The sequence below is a fragment of the Trachypithecus francoisi genome, unplaced genomic scaffold (assembly GCF_009764315.1).
Source record: "Trachypithecus francoisi isolate TF-2019V2 unplaced genomic scaffold, Tfra_2.0 Lachesis_group9, whole genome shotgun sequence".
NCBI classification, from domain to species: domain Eukaryota; kingdom Metazoa; phylum Chordata; class Mammalia; order Primates; family Cercopithecidae; genus Trachypithecus; species Trachypithecus francoisi.
Window position 1 is genome coordinate 3,710,386 of NW_022681474.1, and position 25,303 is coordinate 3,735,688.

Sequence of the window (25,303 nt, forward strand, 5' to 3'; positions counted from 1 at the left end):
AGTTTAAGAAGTTTTAGTGCTTACGGACCCCGGGGGGTATAGCACACCCCTGGAGGCCACACCCACGCAGGCCAGAGCACACAGGCAGTGGAGAGAGAAGAACCCGTGGCCAGGACCTTACTGGGTCTAGAGCGTTACCCACACAGGTTTCCCGTAGGGAGCTGTAATTCATGGGTTGAAAGCAAGAAGGCAGGGGTTGCAGGAGGTCATGCAGCGACTGAGAGGGAGTCACTGTGGCGTATCTGCACAATCCACATGGAGTGCAAGGGCCAGCAGGCTGCATCTAGCTGTCCTATAGCGAGTTGGGCACCAGGCAGCAGTTGTATAAAGCAGATGTCTGGATCGACCACATTGAGGAACCAGGGGTGCAGCGAATAGAACTGGAAATTGTCAAAAGTGACAGAGCCTTGCTTCTGGAATGAAAAACTCCCACTTATATTTAAAATGAGTGAAAAGGCAACATAAAATTATGAGCATTCGCTGCACTCTCTGTTTGTTTGTTACCATCTTTTATCATGATTACTTGTGAATAATCATGTTCCACGTAGTGGATCCTTCTCTCTTAGCCAAGTTAAGGGAGACCTTGGGTGGTGACTTCTGTGTTGCCCTCACATTTATCAGATCCTACAAGACTGTGTGTCATAAATTCTCTGTGTAAAGGAACGTGATCTAGTAGAGTCTTGATATTTAGTGAGGGGGAGAATCCCGCATACAGTCTTTTTAGATCTTGTCCAAGAAATATAGTTACTAAACTCTCCAAAGGATTTCAGGCTGCCAATAAGGTAGCCATGTGGCATGGATCCATTTTAGTAAGATTTCTTTTTGTTCGTTTTTCTGAAAAGGATTCAGCTTCTTGGAAAGAGATCGGGGAAAATGCACAGGTTTCCTTATAGCGTCCTGTTTCGCTAGAGATCTCATTGCTTCAAAGAGCTTCCTTTCCCTGGTATCTATATCTGGAGAAGTCATTGACTAATTATAACTGGAAATACCAATAGAAGTCAATGAATACTTCCAATCTCAATCTCCTATATACTCACCAATTTTTTTTTTTTTTTTAATTTATCAAAGAACTTGGGTTCCACTATGATAGAAGCAGCCCGTCTTCCGAAAAGGACGCATGTGACTTCCAGAGCCACGAAGTGCTTGGTTAACACTTTGGTGACGATGAAAATCCTGTGCCCCTCCTGGACTACCATGTGCCCCCCGGGTTATGGTTCAGACCGTTGCTTTAGGATTTAGGAAACTAGAGAATATTCAGCAACTTATCTCGTATCCAGTAGCAAGTGGGGGTAGTTAGGAGGCGAGTCCAGGTGTAGGTGTGATAGCCCGGCCTGTCCTTTTCCCCACTAACACTACCCCACACTCAACTGAGCTTCCACAGTTCGGCCTGCTCGTCTGCTCCCAGCACCCACTGTCCCCAGTTTATTTAGGTTGACTCAGGTTTTTTGTCATTGGCACTTTGAGTCTTCAGGCCTCGTTTCTGATCCTCTACCCCATCTGCCCCAAATGTGCAAGGAAGCCTCTTTCTTCCTGTCTGCCAAAGCCTGTCACTCATCATCCCCTGCTGTGGGGTGGAGCCCCGGGACTCCCTCCTCCTAGGCAGCAGCTGCAGGGGTGACCTGCTCAGCTGCTCCTGCTGCTTGGTGAAGAGAGTGCGATTCAGTAAACCCCAGAGACCATTCCTGAACGTCCTGTCATCCCCGCTAAGAAACTTTCCCCACTCTGCCCTTCTTCAGCCTCCCCGGCCGCCTCTCAGCTCACCCCTCAGCTCACCTCTCAGCTCTCCTCTCAGCAGACTTCTGCAGTTACTGCAGTTTTCTGTGTTCCATCCTTTTAGTTGTTGTTGGGTTTTTTTGTTTGTTTGTTTTTTGAGATGGAGTCTCACCCTGGCGCCCAGGCTGGAGTGCAGTGGTGCAACCTCGGCTCACGGCAACCTCCACCCCCCAGGTTTAAGCGATTCTCCTGCCTCAGCCTCCCGAGTAGCTGGAATTACAGGCGCGCTCTGCCATGCCTGGCTAATTTTTCTATTTTTAGTAGAGATGGGCTTTCACTGTGTTTGCCAGGCTTGTCTCAAACTCCGGATCTCAGGTGATGCGCCCATCTCAGCCTCCCAAAGTGCTGGGATTACAGGTGTGAGCCACTGTGCCCGGCCCTGTGTTCCATCCTTTAAAATGTGCCACAGTGAGCTAAGCCATGAGCTTACTTCCTCTGAGGACGGACCTGCTTCTGGCCTTCTGCCCTCTTCCTTTCAGCACTGTTGCTTCCTCCTCAGTACTCCCACGTCCTGATTTTCTGTGTATTTGTTTCATTTTGTTTTGCCTTTGGGAGACATGTTTCTGCACACGACAGGGGCGGCCCACTGCCAGAACTGCTCACACCTGCCACCTTCATCCCCCATCACCACCTGCAGCTTAGGATGCTGGTTGTCAAAATGAAAATATAAAGTTACGGAAAACTCAGGTTGTATTTTCAGCCATGTACTTTTCATAGGCATAAGTTCTGGAACTCTGAAACTGAGGTCATGACAAAGCAGATTTGCCCTCAGAAGGTTCCAGAATCCTTATGACACCTTCCTGTTCCTAATGGTAGCATTGTATCCTAGCATTCTATCTACAGAGCGGAGGCAGGACCTTTGACAGGAGACACATCCCTTCTCCTATGATGTGTCAGTTAGCATGGAGAAGCAAGCTGGCATGGACTCGAGAGTCAGGGTGGGTGTCTGCCCCATGTGTTCTGGCTGTGACTGCTCTTTTCAGGGAACCTAGGGTCGGGGGAGGCGGCCACCAACCTGTGTCAGCGAAGGCCAGTCTCTGCACAGCCTTCAATGCAGGTGCGCCTGGCCTGATGGGGAGGGCTGTGAGTGGAAACCACACAGAAAAGATGCCTCCTCTTGCTTGAATTGTGGTGTTAACTAGCCAGGAATGTATGTGTCTGGTTGCTGAAATTAATGCCGCATTTGCCTGTGGGCTTATCTTTCAGGATTCCTCTGGGACCTCTTCCAGACACACCCCGTTCTCTAGCCTCTTAAGAGAGTAGTAAATTTTGCTGACTCTGCATTATTTAAATTTCACTTGGTCATTCATTCTCATAAAATCTGGAATATGATTTATTGTTTATACATTGTAATTTTCACGGGGTTGGAAGTAGAAATAGTTTTTTCTCAAATTAGAATATTTCTCCTCTCAAGCATATGCCAACAACACATAGCAATATTGTAAATTTGGAAATCTGTGTTATTTCTATGTTTACCCATGTTCAGTTAGACAGAATTAATATATTCTGTAATGTTTTTAGTATCATTTTTAAAAACTAAAGATATTTACTTCAAAATAGTGAACAGTAAATTCAAAATAACCTTCCTTATTTAGTAACATAACACATATATTAATAAGCTAAATACCTAACTTGAAAGCACAAAATGGCTAGGTTATTGTGCAGTTAGCAGTTCTACAGCGAAACTTGGCTTATATGATCCTAAGTGCATTAAAACATCATTATATTGAATGTGCTGTATTTATTTGTAGGAGCTGTATTTTTCTTAACAGATGCTGTCTGTTAGTCTTTTCTTTTTCTTACAGTTTAAATTTCAAGCATTTATTAGAGTAACTGCACTAATGTTTACACACACATACCCTGGCCTAAGAGTTTTTTTTTTTTTTTTTTGAGACAGGGTCTGCCTCAGTCACCCAGGCTGAAGTGCAGTGGCCGGATCTCAGCTCACTGCAGCCTGTCTCCAGGGCTCAAGCAATCCTCTGTCTCAGCCTCCAAGTAGCTGGGACCGCAGGCACACACCACCACACTGGGCTAACTTTTGTACTTTTTGTAGAGACGGGGTGTCTCCATATTGGCCAGGCTGGTCGCAAACTCCTGAGCTCAAGTGATCCGCCCATCTCAGCCTCCCAAAGTGCTGGAATTACACATGTGAGCCACCATGCCCAGCAGTGGCCTAAGATTTTATTTTATCTTCTGGGTTTGAGAAAAAAAAATCTTTTTCTCTTCATCTTCATGAAGATATTGGCTGATGCACAGTTTAAGAAGATAATGTGTTTGAAATAGCTCCTAATAGATATCATTATCTTTTGATATTATTATTGATAGAAAATATTTCCTTTCTGTTTTTTTTTTTTGAGATGGAGTTTTGCTCTTGTTGCCCAGGCTGGAGTGCAGTGGCGTGATCTCACCTCACCATAACCTCCTCCCCGCAGGGTGAGCTGGGTTCTCCTGGCTCAGCCTCCTGAGTAGCTGGGATTACAGGGATGCACCACCATGCCCGGCTAATTTTGTATTTTTAGTAGAGACAGGGTTTCTCCATGTTGGTCAGGCTGGTCTCAAACTCCCGACCTCAGGTGATCTACCCGCCTCGGCCTCCCAAAGTGCTGGGATTACAGTCGTGAGCCACCGCACCCGGCCGAAAATATTTTCTATCTGTACAATATTATAGACATCTTTAAGTAATATTTATTAAGTACTCCCAGTGCAATATAGAAGTTCTTTAATTAAAAAAAAACAATTCCTGAGTGGGGAGAAAAATCTTTGAAAAAAGAAATCAGTGTAGGTGAGGTGGGATTTCAGTTGCCTGTGACCTCTCGCATGTAGTTACACTTCAGGGGAGGTGGCAGTGCGTTTAGCGTTGCGGGGAGGGCGGGGTGGGGAGGCTGCACTTCCGCCCTTCCAGTGCTGGTACTGCCAGTGACCCCTCGGTCATCACCAGGTTGATGTGATGGGAATCAGGGTGCCAGAAAGACAAAGCCCCCTCGCCATGCTGCCACACTCAGCGCCTCTCTCTCTCCTCGGCCATCCTCTCTGAAGGTGATGTCTGCAGTGGCAGCAGCGTGTCATCCTGGAGGACATTGTGTCAGTAGTGAAGCCCTGCGTCCCTGCCAGTCCAGGCTTTCTTCCTTGTCTTTGCCCCGCCTGCTGAAGCTGACAAGACAGCAGAGCGCGTTAGTGACCTGCCCGTTCCTCGCGGGTGGCTGTGGCCCATCAGAGTAGAGGGGTTCCGCTGTCCAGTTCTATCCTTGACCTTCTGTCTCAGCCTGTTTCCTCATCACCACCTCACTCAGAAAATGCTTCCAAAGAGGGAATGTAATGTTTGTTCCTGATGACACACTCTCAAGAAACCTTTTTTATCATAGGAGACTTACAGAGATTAAAATGAGATGCACCAGGAATGTGGTGGGTTTTTTCAGGCCATAGTCAGTTTTCCTGCCTTTGCATTTTACAGATTAAGTGTATAGAATCAGTCATCTTTCCCATTTCCAAAGAGGAGTTGTTTTTTCTTTCTCTTCTTTTTGGTTAGTGAACTGTTTTTCTCTTTCACTAGAGTGCTAACTTTGGCCCTGTTTCCATTAGGAGATGAAAGCATGGAAATCAAAAAGCAAATTACAGGGATGAGAAGACTGCTGAATGACAGCACTGGGCGGATCTATCAGCGAGTTGGCAAAGAAGGAGAGAAACTCAAAGAAGAGCCCCAGGACCTGGATTTAGTCTGGCCTCCGCGTTTGAACTCCTCTGCTGAGGCCCCACAGAGCCTCCACCCATCTTCACGTGGTGTGTGGAATGAGCTACCGCCCCAGAGTGGACAGTTCTCAGGGCAGTATGGCACCCGTTCTAGAACCTTCCAAAGCCAGCCCCACCCTGCTGCGAGCTCCAATGGTATGGTTGTGAACAAACATTCAGAAGGCTCTCATGGGGGTTTGTACCATTGTGTTTTATTTCTAAATATTCAATGTGTTGAGTTCAATATATTAAACCCTCCCATAATTACCTGCCTTTGCTGAGTTACTTTAAAGGACAGGGAGACACAAAGGAAAGAGTTGAAGACTATTAAAAACAGAATTGAGAATTAGGAAAGACAGAGGGTTCTATATTATAAGTGAAGATTTCCTGGTAGAGATTTTAGCCCTTTAAGAAGTAAAAGCGATCATTTTGTGCCCATATACAGACATTACTGTCACCAAGAAAACTGAACATTAGGGCAGAAAGAGCTCCCCATTGTCTTTAAAAGAAGCTTCCTGGTCCTATGATGTGTTACTAACATATCCTCTTGGTTACTCCTTCACCTTTCTTATTATCAGAAGAGTTCCAGATAAAGGCAGGGGCGGGGGCGGGTCAGCGATAATCCAGCATCCCACATCAGTACTGAACCCTGTGATCCATATTTTATAACGTGCTTCATTAGCAATGGAAAGTATTCCTTTAAAGTAAAATTTTCTCAATTTAAGTTTCCTAATTGTTAAGAAAAGAATCAAATGACAATTTTTTTTTCAAAGCTTAAGAAGAAAAACCTGATGCTTTTTGTGGTCATATTAGTTTTCTATCCAGCCACATTGGATGCTGTAATATTAGTTCTATAAACTATGTAGAGATGTGCAGGTCTATGTTTTCACAAAGAGAACAAGAAAAAGGTAAGAAAGCATTTTCAGTTTCCTAAAGAAGTTAAGGATTTTTTTTCCATTCATTTTCATTTCACAATATCCTTCAAGAAAAAGAGAACTGTTTTGGCTTTTTTAAAAACCGCAATTTGCGGTTCAGAGGCGTGAAAAGCCGTCCTGAGACATTGATGAGACAGCGAAGGACCCCAGAGACGTATGGCGTCTTCTCTTTCTCTCAGTGTTACATAAGCCAGTATCAAAGTTCCCACGCTGGCATGCGTCCAGGTTAGAGGGACACAGCTCTTTAAAGACTCCTCCATAAAAATAAAAAGTCAGTTCTCTTTAAAATTAGAAAATGATTTATAACAAGCTAAAAAGGGTTGGTTTTGTCCTCTAAAAATGATGAAGATGGTACTTAGAATAGTGACTAGAAATATTCCTTAAGACCTTCCTAACTCTACTACCGTGGAAGAGACAGTAAGAGAAATAAAATACCCTTAGGTATGAATGAAGTTAATAAACCCCGTATCAGTAAGTTTTGGGTAAACAGTGTTCAATTTCCCAGTGTACAGCAGGGACAGTGGATTTACTTTGAAAAGTATCAAGTTAGTAAAAATTTGCAAATATAAATTCCCCCATATCAGTTTGAAAATAGATATCGATTTTATGTTTTCTGTAGAAATATGGCTAGGCGTGGTGGCTTACGCCTGTAATCCTAACATTTTGGGAGGCCGAGATGAGTGGATTGCTTGAGGCCAGGAGTTCAAGACCAGCCTGGCCAACATGGCGAAACCCCATCACTACTGAAAAATATAAAAATTAGCCGGGTGTGGCAGTGCATGCCTGTAGTCCCAGCTACTTGGGAGGCTGAGGCATTAGAATCGCTTGAGCCTGGGAGGGGGAGGTTGCAGTGATCCAAGATCATGCCCCTGCACTCCAGCCTGTACAACAGACTGAGACCCTGTCTCAAAAAAAAAAAAAAGAAAGAAAGAAATACATTACATATAACTGTGACTACTTTGGTATTTAATTGGGATTATTTACAATTTTAAAGTTGTAACATTACAACTTGCTACAATTTTGAATGTAAATAATTGTGCCACTACAATCACTAAGTTACCTTGAAGTATTTCATGGTTTTGCTCTGGCGAATTTTTCTATAGTATTCCCAAATAATGCCTATTACAGGATTTAAGGTATATAAAGTATAATAAAACATATAATTAGAACAAAACCATGGAACTTACCTTGCTGGCCTGTGAGAAAATGCAATCGCTGGAAGTCTCTAAACTGCTCCATTTTATGGTGGTCAGGTGAACAGGTGCTGGAGGGAACCCACTGTAAGAGCAATGTCCAAATGTCCCATTGTGTTCTAAGGACAATGGAAGATACTTGCTTACCTATGAGAGAAACAGAATAAGATAGGTTTACTAAGGAAAGGCATTCAATTTAAACAGTGCAAAAGAGGCTATGGCAAGGGAAAGATAAGACATGGGAATGGAGAAAAGAGGTAGAAAGATTTTCTTTATTAAGTTGAAGAAAAACCAGCCAGCCCACCAGTACCCTCAAACCCATCCAATTCGAATATATCCTCCCATCCCTGCTCCTCTGTGCTTCCCCACCCCAAACGCTACACCCAGAGAGTATTCTAAAACATTTCATGGGTGCACAGTTCTTTGTTTTTGAAATAATGTGCTTAATATCAAAACTATTTTCAATAGAACTCATTTAATTTTTAATATGAACTCTTAAACACAGCTACCAGATTTTTTTTGCAAGGCTGTTCTCAGGGCTCGCTTTTTGTGTGAACTAGCATGAGTGTGTTTCGAGTGAGTTTTTGAGGTATTGTTATTTGAGACGAACGGCTCTGACCACAGGGAGGCCTGCTGTGCCCACTCATTGTGTGCGTGTGTGCATGCAGGCTCCCACACCTCGCCACAGCACGCACCTTACAGTATGGGAGCCTGGATAATTAGATAAAGTCAGACCCCCAGATTTAGGTTGTGATAATTAGTGGGTACGTTTTCCTTAGGCACAGCTTCATCATAATTGCACATGCTTCAAAATCCTGCCAAGATACTTTCTTTTCTCTCCCCATCCCTTTATGACTTTTTTTTTTTTTTTTTTGGTTTGTTTGGAGTAGTCATTCTTTTCTTTCATGCTCAGGAGAACTTCCAGTGGTGAATTCATCAGCTGGATCAAACTGCTGTACTTGTAACTGCCAGTCAACGTTGCAGGCCATTCTGCAAGAACTCAAGACCATGAGGAAACTAATGCAAATTCAAGCAGGTACAAGGATCAGGCCTCGGAACGAGTCCTTTGATTTTTAATGCATATCTGACATCTTCCATTGGAATGTTCATTGTGCTTGTATTAAGGCCTTCTTCTCACCTTGCTGTCTTGCTGTGCCTTTTCAAGTATCTGTTTTTTCAGCTTTCTCTACAATCCATTTTTCCTTTAGCAAATCAAACATATTTTGTCTTGCAGCTGATACAGCTCATATAATTATGTGTATGTACTCGATAGACTTCATTCCATGATCTCCTAGTACTTCACAAATGTCAGTTAATTAAATTTGGGAACAATTGTGTATGGAGGGGCCCTGGAGGAAGCGTGAGCTTCAGTGTTCAAGGACTAAGCAGATAAGAAATGTGGAGCCCCAGGCTGTGCTTTGTGGCTTTTCTCTCCTGTTCAGGATGCGGAAGCTCAGAGATCCTCCCGTTCTGTTCTGTCGTCTTTGTTTATGTGACTCCTTTTTGTTTTCACTGCCGTCAGGCAAGTTGAGGGACGGAAGAGCGGTGGATTTATAATTTGGGATTGGACGCCAATTTCTGCTCTGGATGCTGTGTGGCGTGTCTGAGCTTCCTATTTCTTGTCTGTAAATGGAGAATTCATGTCGAACTCACAGGACTATTGTCAAAATAGAATGATGTAGTGGTTGTAAATGAACTTAATAAGGCATGGTACAAGCCTAAGCTGTTTCATTAGCGTGGCCTTCAAGTCCATGGAGCGTTCTGTAGAAGTCTGGAAGTCTAGGTCTTCATTCTAGCAGCTGTATTTTCTGATCTTCACAATTGAGGGAAAACAGAATTGTTTTTGTCACAGGTACAAGAAATAAATCATTGTATTAAGTTTTCCCTCTTGTCAAGGGACATCACCACTTGATCTTAGCCATGTCGTGACTAGCTTTCCTGCCCTTTCATCGGAATAGTAGTCCGGAAGGTCGTCACTCAGAAGCTGTTCAGGATGCCATTTAGTGAATTCTAGTATAATTTTAATATTCAGTGATGTGGTTTTGATATAAAAAGCTTAATACTTAGATATATCAGTCACCCAAGATCACATTGAAGTAATGTGAGCTACTTTCTTAAAAACAGCATCTTTTTAAGCACTGAATTTGATTTTACCCTAAGGAAGCATTTTGCTCAGGTCAGTAAGCGTTGGACTCACCTTGTTCCGCTACGATAATCTGTGTTCTTATTAACCTGGCAGAGGTTAACATCTCCTAAATAAGGAGCTCAGAAAGAAAGGTTACTTTATGATGTTCGGTTTCTTTTCTCCAAGGAGGAATTTGTTAGCACTTAAGAAAATATGCATATGAAATTGTAATGATTTGTTTTGTCACTTAAGCTCCTTACTACTGAAATGGCAAACTACAAATTGCAACCATTTAAATCCTTGACGGAAGCCTTTTTAGAATCTATTAAGTAAATGCCACTTTGTCGCTGTGTTCTCTTTTCTGAACCTTTGCAGATTAGGGAGGTAAACGATTCCAAAGCTGTAGGATGGCACAAAGGATAAACTGAATAAATTACTCTCCTTTAATTTTCTTAAACTTAAAAATTTGTGTCGTGGGTAGATTTACTTAAGGTTTAATGCCTGAAGACTTAGATTTAAATTACATTTAGAAAGTTTCACCTTTCTTTTAAGAAGGCAAGGAATAAGACCTAGGGGTAAGATCTGGATGCCAGAGAACTCGGGCTGTGTCTAGATTTGCAAAAGAAGAAAAACTCAGATAGTCCCCATGTTCCTTAAACCAAAACATTTTCATTTTTAATTTAGAATCACGAGGCTCAGTGAGGCCTGGGGCCTAGGCCATCGTGATCATTCTTCGGGGTCCCTTTTATTCTGAGGGTACAGACCCAACCTTGAGGGGGAATGCAGATAGAGCAAAGAGAAGTTGCCAACTCTGGCTGCACAGCAGAATCACTGGAAGAGCTTTCAGACAATGCTGGTTCCCAGGCGGCATGTCTGGAAGTGTCAGTTCATTTAGTTTGGGGTGGGGCTGAGGCATTTCAGTTTTTTTGTTTGTTTTTGTTTTTGTTTTAAGACGGAGTCTCGCTCTGTCATGAGGCTGGAGTGCAGTGGCACGATCTTGGCTCACTGCAACCTCCACCTCCCAGGTTCAAGTGATTCTCCTGCTTCAGCCTCTCGAGTAGGTGAGGCTACAGGTGCCCACCACCACGCCCAGCTAATTTTTGTATTTTTAGTAGAGACGGGGTTTCACCATGTTGGCCAGGATGGTCTCGATCTCTTGACCTCGTGATCTGCCCGCCTTGGCCTCCCAAAGTGCTGGGATTACAGGAGTAAGCCACCATGCCTGGCCCAGCATCTCAGTTTTTTTAAACTCGAGTGATTCTAATGTACAGCCAAGGTCGAGAGCCAGTGAGCTAGACTAATTACCAGTTTAAAAGCTTCTGTGCTCTTATGTAGTGGAATTAGTTTGCTTCTAATATTTATGAATTGCTTTTGAGTTTGGAGACAAAAATATCAGGATCAAAGTGTAAATATTCTTTATTTTTGGACTGATAAGAGGTAAGAGGAGGTGATCCATGTTTATGTGCCTTTAAAGACCTTTAGTTTACACTTGTCTTATAGGTTCATTCCTATTGAAAAGCAGAGACATCCTATGGTCATATTTAGGAAGCTATATTATTACTTGAGGATTTAAACAGTGATTCCATGTTTTCCAATGACACTTCCCAAGAGTATGTTTAAATGGCTAGCAGACATTACTTCTCAGAGTGCGCCTGTGAGAACTATAACTTACCATCCTGGATTTCTTTAAGTATAGAATCAGGTTGGATACTTGGTTCCTGTACTGTGCTTTTCATCTTTGGAACTGTGTCTGGATTTCACTGACTTGCTTGACTTGTACAGAATGATATTATTGCTCCTTCAATTATGTGAAACCAAGGTCTAAAGAAGTGGCCTGGTCTGAGGCCATGTAGCAGGGTGCTCTGGAGGTGGCTGATGTGTGGAGAACATTTGTTTGGTGAGGAAGGATTCGCTGGTCCTAATTAAGCAACTAACAGGCTTTTCCCACATGCTTACTGGTCCCTATTGTAGAATCATCCCAGACTGCCACTTTTGATCAGTCTCTCCCAGATGATCATCGCTATCTCATCTTTGTCAGTTCTGGCACCTGTAGATTATTAGGAACTGATCAGTCTAACCCCAAACGACAGTTGGAATAGTCCTGAAACAGGCTGACCAGGAAGCATAGCCATCTCCACCTAAATTCAAGTTCGGAAGTTCTCATTTGTTTAAAACCGTCCTGTGATTTATGAAGCCATGCTCTGTTTTCTCGCAGCTCACTATGCTTTCCCTGCAGCAGTATGCTATCATGATTCACCTGCAGTAACGCTTTCTCCTGAGTATTGTTCTGCCTTTAGGACTTGAAAGTGCTTCAGAGCCTGTGTTTGGTAACCGTTAGGTCCAGTGGGAGATTTATTTAGTGTGCTTCATCCTGGAGTTTTCCTCGTTTCGGTGTCAGTTTGTAGATCACATGGATAGACCGGAGATAAGTTTTCCTCAGTCAGACACACGTGCCTGTACCATATTTTTGTTTATTATTCGCAGTTGGAACTCAAAACAGACAACAACCCCCAATTTCCCTTATATGCTCCCAGCGAACTGCTGTCTCACGAAAGAGAAATAAAAAGAAAAAAGTGCCCCCAAAGACTGTGGAACCTCTTACTGTGAAACAGAAGCCCAGTGGGTCAGAGATGGAGAGAAAGGCAGCGGTGGCCTCTGAGGTATCTGCTCTCCAGGCGGCCGAGCACACCTCCCCGGAGGAGAGCCGCGTTCTAGGATTCGGCATTGTTCTGGAATCACCTTCCTCAGATGTAAGTAGCTATTTTCTGGCTGCTGACTCTAATGCTATGTAACTTTCAGGAATTTTATAGTATTTATAGATTTCCTTTTTGACAACTAGAGAAACTTGCAGAATATATGTGGGAAAGAAGAAAAGAAGAACGGTAATAATTTTCTTGTCTGGAGTTTTCTTTTCTGAAAATTTTATGCCTTATGTATTTAGACAGGTTTCCAGTCTTTGTCTTCGAAAGGAGGAGGGTGATGGCGTAAATAATCTGCTCACTAATTTCTTTTGCGTTTTTAATTTTGCAGTGGCGGTTTTCAATTTCCTTAGTGTAGAGACCTAAAAGAATATAATTAAATCCTTTGTAGATGGGCGTAAATGAACAGAACCATACAGATAAGGTCACACCTTTCTGGAAACACAAACTAATAATAAAAAAGGAGCAGTCGTGCTAATTCTATTTTATAGATGCAAGCCACACTGCTAATTAGGTGGCAGTGCCATGCCATTTACTCCGTGTAATGATAGGTTAACGCTCTGCAAAGGTTTTTCTATTTTAATATCATAGCCAGAATGTGCCGCAGTCCAGAATGTTGGATGACATCCGAGATACTCATCTGACTTGCTATTTTACATTCATAGGACCATAAACAAATTTGTTTAATACTGCACTATATTTGCAATTGCGTTTCTGTTTACAGTGTCTTTCTCTGAGTATGTTTGTGTTGTGAACCTTAACTTCTTGGGAGAGTTCTTAAAATAAACAAGAATGGGGGATCTGTTACTATCAGATCGCACAGGATGAGAATCCTGCCGCGAACTCCCGCAGGCCTGTATAGGACTGGAGGTTGGCCGTACCTTTTAAACTTTAAGTGGGAAACAAATTGCTTTTTTAAAAAGTGTCTAAAAATTTTTGAAAGAAATTGTGGGAAGACAGTTTGCTAGGGTATATCCACATTGGGTTTTTAACAAAGGGAAGGGACAGAAATAATCATCTTGTGTCTTTTTTAGATTGGAAAGTTATTGGAACTTTTACCCAATTCTCAATGTTAAAGTTTTTTTTTTTTTCTTGAAATCTGTAAACACTTGCTACAATTGTTAAGAAGTTCCTCTAGACTAAAAATTTAACTTTAAAACATAATTTATGATGATGACGTTCTATTCTGGACCAGTCAGCTCATGCAATGATATCATATTGCTATTGCAACTAGGGCCCTGAGTCAAACCCCAGGTAGATCACATATTCAGAAACAGAGGTAAATTATTCCTCAACACAAAGTACATTCAGTCCTTAAATTTTCTAAGCTATTTTTTGAGATAGAGTCTCGCTCTGTCGCCCAGGCTGGAGTGTAGTGACATGATCTCCGCTCACTTCAACCTCTGCCTCTCGGGTTCAAGCAATTCTCGTACCTCAGCCTCCTGAGTAGTTGGGACTGCAGGCACTTGCCATCACGCCCAGCTAATGAAAATTCAGTTAGCTGTTAATTGTCTTGGAAGAGTAACATGCTTCTAAAGAAAAGTGAGGGCCGGGCGCGGTGGCTCACGCCTGTAATCCCAGCACTTTGGGAGGCCGAGGCAGGTGGATCCCAAGGTCAGGAGATCAAGACCATCCTGGCTAACATGGTGAAACCCCGTCTCTACTAAAAATACAAAAATTAGCCGGACGTGGCAACGTGTGCCTGTAGTCCCAGCTGCTGGGGAGGCTGAGGCAGGAGAATGGCTTGAACCCAGGAGGCAGAGCTTGCAGTGAGCTGAGATCGTGCCACTGCACTCCAGCCTGGGTGACAGAGTGAGACTCTGTCTCAAAAAAAAAAAATGAAAGAAAAGTGAGGCCAGGCACTATGGCTTACGCCTGTAATCCCAGCACTTTGAGAGGCCATGATGGGCAGATCACCTGAGGTCAAGAGCTTGAGACCAGCCTGGCCAACATGGCGAAACCTGTCTCTACTACAAATACAAAAATTAGCCAGACGTGGTGGCACATGCCTGTAGTCCCAGCTACTCAGGAAGGTGAGGCACGAGAATCGCTTGAACCCAGGAAGCAGAGGTTGCAGTGAACCAAGATTACACCACTGCACTCCAGCCTAGGTGACACAGGGAGATTCTGTCTCAAAAAAAACAAAAACAAAACAACAAAATCATAAGATTGGGCAAGTGGCCCAGTGTTGCTAGAGCAGCTGTCTGGCTGGCATTGGTAAAAGTAGGGTGGGGTGAGAGAGTAAAAGTCCAGGTGAGGCCTTCAGCCTTTATCTGTGGGCAGGAGGGAGCCATTGCAAGTTTCCAGTAAAGGAAGAATTGTGCCTGTATCTTAGAACTGTAGCTAGAACAGCATGTGGTTGACAGAGAGATAGAGCAGGAGGAAGATGCATGCAGCCCGCCAGGCAGGAGATCAGGAGGGCTGGACAGGAACAGTGAGCCCGGAGAGGAGGAGCAGGGAGAGCAGGGACACGGGTTCTGAGTAGGAAGTGAGCCCTGGATTCCCATCTGGGAAACTTGCTGAGTTACAGCTGTAGCTGGGACTTCAACTGAGACACGGAGAGTGAGAGCAGTGCAGGCTTTCAGCTCTGGATGGGAAGGAAAAGTGAATTTCATATCCTCAACACGTTCACTAGACACCTCGAGCACAGGAGAAAGATTAGCACTTGAAACGCTGAAAAGTGACACTGGAAACCCATGCTTTATCGCTTTTGTAAAGATCAAGAACGTGCAGTGTATGGAGTTCCCTTTTTGCATTGTGACTCGTAGTGTCACCCAAATGCCAGTGTGTATACCCATGGCGCAGACACAAATATAAGAGCCCACAAGGGGCTGTCAGTCATGGCAGGTCAGCCACTGTCTTCAAACTGATAACAATAGTCCCTACTCAGGTGCAGAAAAACACTAAGTTCTAATCAGAACCAACGGAAATGTCAAAACGGCAGAGTGTTGTGAGCATCAAATGAGATACAGTATATGGGAAAATCCTGTAGCAGTGCCTGGCACATAAAAGGTACTCAATAAATGTTATTTGTTTAATCTGCGAAGGAGGAAGCATCTGCATTTGCGTTAAGCACAATATACAAAATACAAAACAATATACAACACAATATACAAAAAAACTTAGGAAACATTGTGTCTAGGACTTAGCTTTAAGGAGAGCCCCCTCCTCAATTTCACTGCAGTTTACTTGTTTTTTCCTGTTCCTCCTCTCTGTACCCACCCACTCCCCTTCAGGGCTCTACTGTGATCTGAACGATCCTCCTGGATAGAACTTCCTATATTGTTTGGTAATTATTGACATGTCAATGCATCCTTCCACCCCAGCTTCTCAAGAGCAGAAACTATGATTAATAATAATAATAATAATAGTATTCATCATGCGCCATCTTTGAGGTATTCTTCTTATCCGCTTTCTATGGGCAGCTTGCAAAAGTTCACACAGCCAAGAAAAGTGGAGTGTGTCCCCCAACCCAGGTCTGTCATCTGCCCTTGTCCGCTGTGCAATGGACTTGGGGGTGCCCATTCTAGCCCAGTGCCTGTGCGTGAGGAACACTGAGTCACCGTTGAGGGGATGATTATCATATGAAAGAACTGCAAGTTTCAGCTGTGGCTGTTGATTCTGTTTACTTGGAAGTTTCTTGGGGAGAACTTCATGGGTCAGGGAGCAGGCTCTGAGGTCAGACTGCCTGGGTTAGACTCTCAGCTGTGTGACCCTGAGCAAGCAAACCTGACCCCTCCCCACTCCATTTCTCTCTGTAGAATGGGGATAGCAAGTGCTTCCCTCCTGGAATTGGCCCATTGGAGGAATTAGATGAAGCCATCCCTGTGGAGCACTTAGAACAAGGCCTGGCTCGTTTTAAGCACTCAATAAATATTAGTTCTTTTTTTAACCTTAGCATTCTTACCTCAGTATCTTTATGGAAATGAATATTTTAAAATAAAACTTCGTCTATCAGTGAACAAATACATGTGAACAAATAGTGTTCTTAGAAAGGGAATAGCCTGAAATACTTCTCTTTGGGGCAGGATTATTTGACCCTTTTAAAAGCAGCACATTAAATAAAATTCGAATCTCAATTACACAGAAGCAGAAGCAGAAACCCAAAACTAAATTTCAGATTTAAATACAGTATTTAGGCCAGGCTTGGTGGCTCATGCCTATAATCCCAGCACTTTGGGAGGCCAAGGCGGGCAGATCAGGAGGTCAGGAGATTGAGACCATGCTGGCCAACACGGTGAAACCGTCTCCACTAAAAATTTAAAAATTAGCTGGGCACAGTGGTGCGTGCCTGTAATCCCAGCTACTGGGGAGGCTGAGGCAGGAGAATCGCATGAACCCGGGAGTTGAAGATTACCGTGAGCCGAGATCACGCCACTGCACTCCAGCCTGGCAACAGAGCGAGACTCCATCTCAAAAAAAAAAGAAAGAAAATACAGTATTTAATTCTTTCTTCATGAGTTCACAACCCAATACTCTACCAATATTGAAAGAAGACAGTTGTTAATTTCTTATGGTCACTGTTTTTCAAGATTGCATATATTGATTTGTGTTTTTCAGAGCAGATATACATGGCCTAAGTTTGTTTTGTTGTTGTTGCTTTTCGTTTCTTGTTTTTCAGCTTTGGTGAAACAATCAGACTAGTTTTTAACAATATTTTTAAATAATTTGTAATAATAGGAAATGTTTTCTATTTGTTGTAGTTACTATAAATAAATAGTCTCCAGTAATCCCAGATTATGCCAGTTTAAAAGTTTTCAGAAGATAAATTGTGGATATTCGTCAGAATATCTGTATTGGAAATCTGCTTTCTTTCTCTTTTTTTTTATGGAGACGGAGTCTTGCTCTGTCATCCAGGCTGGAGTGCAGTGGCGTGATCTTGGCTCACTGCAACTTCCACCTCCTGGGTTCAGGCAATTCTCCTGCCTCAGCCTCCCGAGTAGCTGGGACTACGGGTGCATGCCACCATGCCCAGCTGATTTTGTGTTTTAAGTAGAGACAGGGTTTCGCCAGGTTGGCCAGGCTGGTCTCGAACTCCTGGTCTCAAGTGATCCATCCGCCTCATCCTCCCAAAGTGCTAGGATTACAGGCGTAAGCCACCATGCCTGGCCTTGAAATCTGTTTTCTTAACACCTTCTTGGCCCAGTAGATAAAGTGATCCACTGGGCTCAAGTAAAGTAAAACCAAGCAAATGATTTTTTAAATTTACTCGTTGACACATTGAAATTGAGGCCGTGTATGCCTGAGAGTGTAAGTTCCAGTGCAGGCTGCAGGAGTTCAGATCTTCGCTTCACCATGTATTAGCTGGATAATCTTAAACAAGTTACTTTAATTCTCTGAGCTGTAGTTTTTGCATCTGCAAATTGGGGATAATAATAGTAGCCATTTCATAGGGTGAAAATCAAATTTGAAAAAATCTGTGTGATATGTGTTAGCCTAGGGCCTGGAATATAGTAAGTACCAAATAAATGTTAATTATATCGCTGTTTTCCAGGCAATACTGAAGTATGTGAAACAGTCCCTGCCCTTGAAGGAACACATGAAGAAAAATTCACAAACAGTAATTATAATAGCGTAGGACGTCAGCTGTGGCGCAGGCAGTCAGGTCACCTGGGAACCTGGATAGTCTCTCAGAGTGGATATCTTGGAGGAGCCATTTCAGGGCCTTAGGCGAGAAGAAGCTAAATTGCAGTGGTTAGACTCTTACATATTGTACATTTTGGCTCAAATATCTTTAGCATAAATCAAGCCCTAGTCTTCAGAGTCATTAATTTATTACCTGAAGAAGGAAAAAGCTAAAAGCATCTGTAAAAGACCGGAATGTCTCATTATGCAAGTACATGGAGAAGATTTCAAGGGGCCAAATGGTATTCTCTTCTAAAATTAAATGCTTAGTTCTACCAAAATATTGTCAACTAAAAATGTCTATAAAGAATTGGCTGTTGGATGACTTCTTGTCATTTTTATCCTATTCAACATTCACTATAGGCTATCGTGTAAATTACACCTACTTTTGGATAGGACTTTTGGCTGAGCATTTTTTGCTTAATGGAAAGAGGGCAGCCACCTTCCACTATGAGCCTTGACGTAGGACACGCGCGTGCTTCCGCCCCATTCACACTGCGGCTCAGGCCTGCTGCGTCCCCAGGCCACCTCTGTTCTGAGCTGCTCAACAGGAACAGCCATGCTGGTGAGCGACCAGTCCCACATGCTCTTGTGGCTACCCTCTTCATGGGCTATGTTCTTAGCATAGCATTTAATAAATGACAGGCTGCGCATGTTGGCTCCGGCCTGTAATCCCTTTGGGAGGCCAAGGCAGGAGGACTGCTTGAGGCCAAGAGTTTGAGACCAGCCTGAGCAGCAAAGTGAGACCCCCCTCACTACAAAATATGTAAATACATACATTTTAAAAATTTGCTGGGCATGGTAGCACATGCCTGTAATCTCAACACTTTAGGAGACTGAGGAGGGAGGATCACTGGAGACCAGGAATTGAAGACCAGCCTGGGCAACATAGTGAGACTCTGTCTCTACAAAAAAAAAAATTTATTTAAATTAACTGGCCACACACTTGTAGCCCAAGCTACTCAGGAGGTTGAGGTGAGAGGATCATTTGAACCCAGGAGTTGGAGGCTGCAGTGAGCTGTGATCCCCCCACGGTACCCCACCTTGGGCACCAGGTTGAGATCCTGTCTCTAAAAAATAAAAATAAAATTTAAAAATAGAAAATAAATGGTAACAGTGATTCTTGCTATGTCCAGCTGGGGCAGACCTGAGTTACAGGAACATGTAGTTTTTATCAGACAGAAGCATATCACATTTATGAGCAAAATTGAATCAATTATGGGGGAGGTTTGTGTTGTGAAATTTCTTTTCTTAAACTGAAGCACATTTTCTTCAAAATACATCTAATATACTACAAAATAAACACAAGAACAAAAGATCATTGTATACGGTAGTGTGGACATAGACTCAATTCACATCCTTTAAGCACTCGTATGAATCCTGTCACAAGCCTTTCAGTCCCAAATCAGTTAGTCTTGTTCAGCAGGATCCTGCCTCTTCGTCTAGTTTTCTTTCACCTTTTGGTCCTGAGCCAACCTGAGACTGACCAGCCAGCCCAGCCCCCCAAATCCCCACCAGCGTATGACCTCGTCCAAACGGCGCTGTGCACGTGCCTGCAAAGGTGATCCTATGTAATACACAGAATCTGCACCCTATTAATCTGCCACTGAACATATGGGGTTAATGCCCAGTATGATTATTTATGCGCTTCTTTTAACCAGTGACCACATGGAGCTTTTTATGTGTCTTACTGTAATTTACTTATTAATACCTTACTCATACCTTAGATAAAGTAGCCTATGTTAGAAATATTCCCTGGGTGGTTAACTAGCATGATCTCCGAAAAACTGTCTTACTTTGTATTCTTTCGATGATACAGGGGAGTCCCACGATGTGCTCATGGGGACTTGGGAGTGTCACGGGGCAGAGGGGTGGGGAAGGAGCATCTTCATTTACCTAGTTAGGAGATCCAGCCAAACTAGATCTCAACCCCAGCTACGTCTAAGCAAAGGGAGACCACAGCTGAAATGCAAAGAAACAAATTCGTGCAAGTCTGCAGGCCTGGCTCTGGGGCATTTTCAAGAGTGATGATGGCTGTGTATGCAGTGTTTGCCTCCAGAACTTCACCCAGTGCGAGATGAAGAAGGAAAAGTCAGCATTTGATACGTTGTTGTACTAAGTGGCCAAGGTACCTAAAATAGGCAGGACATGGATGAAAATCCACATTTATAGTGGGAATTCAGACTCCCAGCTCCTAAAATGATGACTCTAAGTGTCATAAATCCTACCCCAACTTCAGATTGTTATTTTGAACTGTTCGTTTAGACGTCATCATTTAAAAATCGTATTACTTCAGTAATCGCTAAAATCTGTAAATTAACATATTCGCTTTCTTTTTTGGCTTGAGTATCAAATTGTGACTCTGTCAAGAGAAGTCTAGTTTTCAAAACGATATTCATTTGGAAGAGTGTTGGTTTCTGTCATAGCTATCAGTAAGCAGAGAGATCTCATTTAAACCAGAGCCAGTAAACTAAGAGATTCAATGATACAATTAAAGAAAGAGCTTTATCTTGTTTTTAGATATATGTACAAAGATGTGGATCATTATATGATAGCAATCCACTGTGGTTATACTTATCAAATGGAGGAAATAAAAAGATTTCATAGTGAAAATGTGAGATTAGTGAACGTCATCTTTTCTTCGTGGTTCAGAAAACAAAGCTGCCCTCTTTTGTTCTTTTAAGGCGTTGTTGTGTTGCGGCACCTGGCACACGTAGATAGCATTGGTGCTCGTTCACTCCTGGCTCAGAAATCTGAATAGGAGACAGGCCAAGAAGAACAGGAAGGACAGAGCCCAGTCCCTGTGCCCCGGCTGCCGCTGCCGCCACCACCTCCACTAGTCAGACTACTTCCTCCTTTGTAACGTGCTTGCAAGGGGGTGAGTTCATGTTCCTTGATCTGGAAAGAACAGTTCAAAATAACAGTATTTGGCAGTAGAAAGTGGAATGGGAAGCAGTGACAGCGTCTGCATTGGAAGTCTCTTAGCTCTGCAGAAACCCCCAGATGCTTAGTTGTTAGGAGTTGTGGCAGGTACCAGAAACAGCAACTGTACCTGTCTCCTGAATCCTACCTTCAGGGTCCTTTTAAAACACTGCCCTATACCCTCCTGAGCCCCAAGAGCCCCAAGAGCCCCCTTCCTTCCGCACCCCCAGCAGCCAAGTCCTGCCTGATGCTGTCTCAGACAGCGCTTGCTCTGTTCTCTCTCATGTTTTACCACGTTCGACTTTATAGGATAGGTATTTGTGCATATGTCTCGCCTGCAGAGCGAGCCTTCAGATTCCTACACATGGAGGGGGCTCAGTGAGTAGGTATTGAAACAGCTGGGTCAGTGTTATCCAGGTCACCCAACTCCTGAAGGTACCACATGAACGATTAGAAGACACAGGTGTGCTGAGCACATTGTGGCGAAGTTTCAAACCCCCTTTCTTCATACAGGGATTAAAGCTATCTGAATCAACACCAGTCATTTTAAATGAATTCTTACATACTGTTTTGTTTATTCTGACAAATATCTATTGGACACTCTTGGGTGCTTGACACTCCAGATACAAGAGTCCTCATCCCAATGAAAAATGCAAACTCCCAGCTAAGCAAATGCTGCATGAAAAGTGCTGTAAACTGAGTTCTTAGAAAATAGTATGAGTGCGTGAAGAAGGGAGTGGCCAGTTCCGCCTGGTAGCTCATTCAGGTCAGTGTTTCTCAAACTGGGGTCCACATTCACAGGATGAATCAAAGGGAATGTCTCAGAGGTCAGCATTTTAAGTACCTGTTTAATGGTATCAGAATCAAACTGAGATTACATGAGTAACTACGGTCCTTCCCCTTCCTGTCTTGCCATTAAGAGCATCTGAACCACCCTAGACCCTCAAATAGCTGTGAGTAGCCACTTCTGTAAGATAAACTTGGATTTTTTTTTAATGGCTTTCAAATGATACAGGAGCACTTGGCAAAAATCCAAGATCAGTTCGTTTAGAACAAAAATTCTAAATGCAGCACAGGATATGCAAAATAAAACTCTGGTTATGAATACAACTTCATCTTAGATTATGATGGTAAAATTCTCTCAATCCTAATATTATCTACATTGAATCATTCAACAAAGACTTATTGAGTGCCTGTTATGTACCACCTCTGTTCTGGAAACTAGGGATGTAGCCTCCAGCTCAGACCACCTCCTCTGGAGACCTGGAACAAGCAAGCAGCAAAATGCAGAAGTCGGGGGAAAGCCTGACAGCATAGCTCTTATAGTGATATTCACCACACATTCAGAGACCAAACATGGAATGGCAAAGTGAAGCAGAGCCGTGAGATGACTTTCTGGATATTCCAGTTAAGAGTTCTCTTTTGGAGGGACCAGGCCCAAACTCCTTCCTGTGTCATCCAAAGAATTTAAGCCATGCTCTGAGCCCTGTTTACTTTAACCATAGGTGGGGTGGCATGTTGAAAAGCGATAGGACAAAACCAAAAATAACCATGCTTACTATCCAGTAGAGAAGTTCATCCCGGATCCTCACGTTTCTGATGTGATTTAGAAACTGTAAAGCAGGGCCAGTTTTGCAAAGTGATGAATAGAAGATCTAAGAATCAGCTTCGATAGCATCTTAATTCAGTGAGGTTTTCATCAGACTTTTTTCCTAGTAACAGTTTACCAGTTGCATTTCTTCATATTAAAGTTATTATTTTACAGCTACCATGTCATAACCAACAATAAACTAAACGACTTAGTAGTGCAGGTTATGACTAATGAACTTTCGTCTATTCCACAAGAAGTTATTGAGTGCCTGCTGTATGCCAGATCCTAGAGATATAAAGTCTGAGCTTCAGGATCAGGAAGGGCTGCAAACTAATAATTCTACTACAGTGTAAGAAATAGAATCATACGTCTGCTAAATGAACAGCAGGAACAGAGAGTTGTAGCCACCTCCATGGGCAGCAAGGAGTTAGGAGATCAGTTCATTTGGAAGGCTTTGTAAAGGAAAAGGTATGAACGGGGTTGAACGATTCAAAGGCGAGTTGTAAACCTCATGGCATGCTGTTGGAGAAGGCGTTCTGAGCGCCAAGCGTGTGCAGTAGCGTCCAAGTTGAAAGGCACCTTGGATGTCTTCTGATTCCTTATCCCAGTCAGGAAGTCCCTGCCAGGGCAGCAGTGTGCTAGCACCTTGGTTTTCCAAGGGTGGTCGGGGACATAGTTTCACATTTTCCTCCCAAAATTAGGGATGGGGAGTGGATTTAAACGGCCTGGGAAACCTGCTCATCATTTTTACTTATTTTATGTATTAATTTACAAACGTTTTCACTGGGGGAAAAAAATACCTCTGCAGCTAAAAGCCACTGGCATAGTAGAAGGAACCAGGGGCCTTCTGGGGTATCCTCGTATTTGTGTCTGTAGGTGAAAGAAATTAAGTTATTTAGTGTATGAGAAAGTGATCTATAACCGTACTGCACTGAGCGCATTTGAATTATTTCTCAATCATTTTTTTTATGATCTCTTTGGGCTTTAGTTCCTTTGTTTATAAAATGAGGATATTTCATCCAGAAGTCTCAACTCCCTGTTAGCTCTAGAATGATAGGATTTTGTGGTTATCCAGCCTTCTCTTGGCTATTTTCTTTCCATTGCTTTTGACAAGGCTCAATATTGCAATTAGAGCATCTTGTTTTGTAAGTTATAACTAGTCCTTGGTTTTATAAATAGCAGATACTGGCACACAAAGAAAGCCAAGAGTGTTTTCATTTGTAGGAGATGTACATTTCAGTAGCTAGTGATGTTTTTTTGTTGCTCATGTACCCAAAGTCAAATGCTTCAAATCTTGCTTTTAATGAAATATTTATGTTCTTTTGGTAGCCAGAAGTACAACTTGCTGAAGGCTTTGATGTGTTTATGCCCAAATCTCAGCTGGACTCTATATTGTCAAACTACACTCGCTCAGGAAGCCTTCTGTTTAGAAAACTGGTGTGTGCGTTTTTTGATGACAAGACTTTGGCTAACTCCTTACCCAATGGGAAGAGGAAAAGAGGACTCAATGACAACCGGAAAGGACTAGACCAAAATATTGTGGGTGCAATAAAAGGTTGGTCTGCATCATTTCATTTTGTGGGTTCTTTGTTGAGCTTTGCCTTCATTCCATAACGATGCAGCTGAAATTGTAGTAAACTTACTAGTGGCCAATTTCATTTGCCATTGGCAATTTAGCCATTCACATGGCTTTCAGGGTTGAGCTCTGTAATTCACCACCCCAAATACCACTAGAATTCATTATTCAAGGTAATGTTCATTTGTTAAAATAATTAAGAGCCAGTGTGATCTGCTGCAGAACCAAAAAGAAGTTTTTTCTTGACTTTTAAAATGCAGGTAATTTGTAATTCCTAACTAAGAGCTTCCTCAAAATATGACTTCAATTTAAATTTTTAGTTATGAGAATAAAGCTATGATGCTTTAAAAATAAATAAATAAAGTAAGTAAGATGGTTCTCTCCAAAGTTTAGAGTTGTTTACCAGGTTGTTGCTTCTAAAGACATTTTAAATCTAAGTGACCTTACTGTGACATCAGACCCTGTGCTTCCCCACATGTACTTGACCCGCTCTTCTCCCTCTTGTTTTGTGCCATGGAGTCATGCCAGCTCCATGCAGAGACCACCGTGGGTCTGTCCCCCTTACCTTCTTTGAGCATGCATCTGTATTCCACTGCACTATGGTGACCACGCAGGGGCACGTGGGAGCGCCTCTGCATTTCTATGCAGTGTGCCAAATCCTAAACCTACTTCTCTTAACTTTACAATGTCCATACTCAGCAATCGGATGAATGTAACTTTAGGAAATAGAAGTACTTAGTTCTTACCAAAAAGAACATAAACCAAGTCTCAAATCTAAACACAACTCCATGAAAATGAAACTCTGAATCAGGCCTTGCTTAAAACTGGAATAACGATAGGGGTGCTGTGCTTCGTAGCTCAGTTCCTGCATTGTTCAGTTGTGAAGTGGGACTGACTCAGAGGGGCCTTCTCTGCCCCCTTCTGTTCCCCATTATCTGGCAAAATGAGTAAATGAATTCAATAGTGTTTGAAGGATGCTTGAAAATCCACAATTAACTTTATAAAATAATACGGGATTTAAATGGAACTAGCAAGTACCAGGCACCCTTGGTTCGTGGCCAGAAGGACATAAGCCTTCATTAACAGAGAATTTCTCATGCTCCATCAGAATTTTTTCACTTAAAGTGACAGTTGAGTT

The 25,303-nt window shown here is 42.8% G+C and overlaps 1 protein-coding gene across 1 annotated transcript in view; it reads left to right on the plus strand.

The window, feature by feature from the left end:
• BEND7 (BEN domain containing 7) overlaps positions 1-25,303 on the plus strand; it is an 85,661-nt gene that overhangs the window by 23,478 nt on the left and 36,880 nt on the right. The window contains 4 exon segments of the mRNA XM_033208593.1: positions 5,353-5,655; positions 8,541-8,663; positions 12,237-12,502; positions 23,919-24,144. Of these exon segments, the coding sequence (XP_033064484.1) occupies positions 5,353-5,655; positions 8,541-8,663; positions 12,237-12,502; positions 23,919-24,144 (918 nt within the window).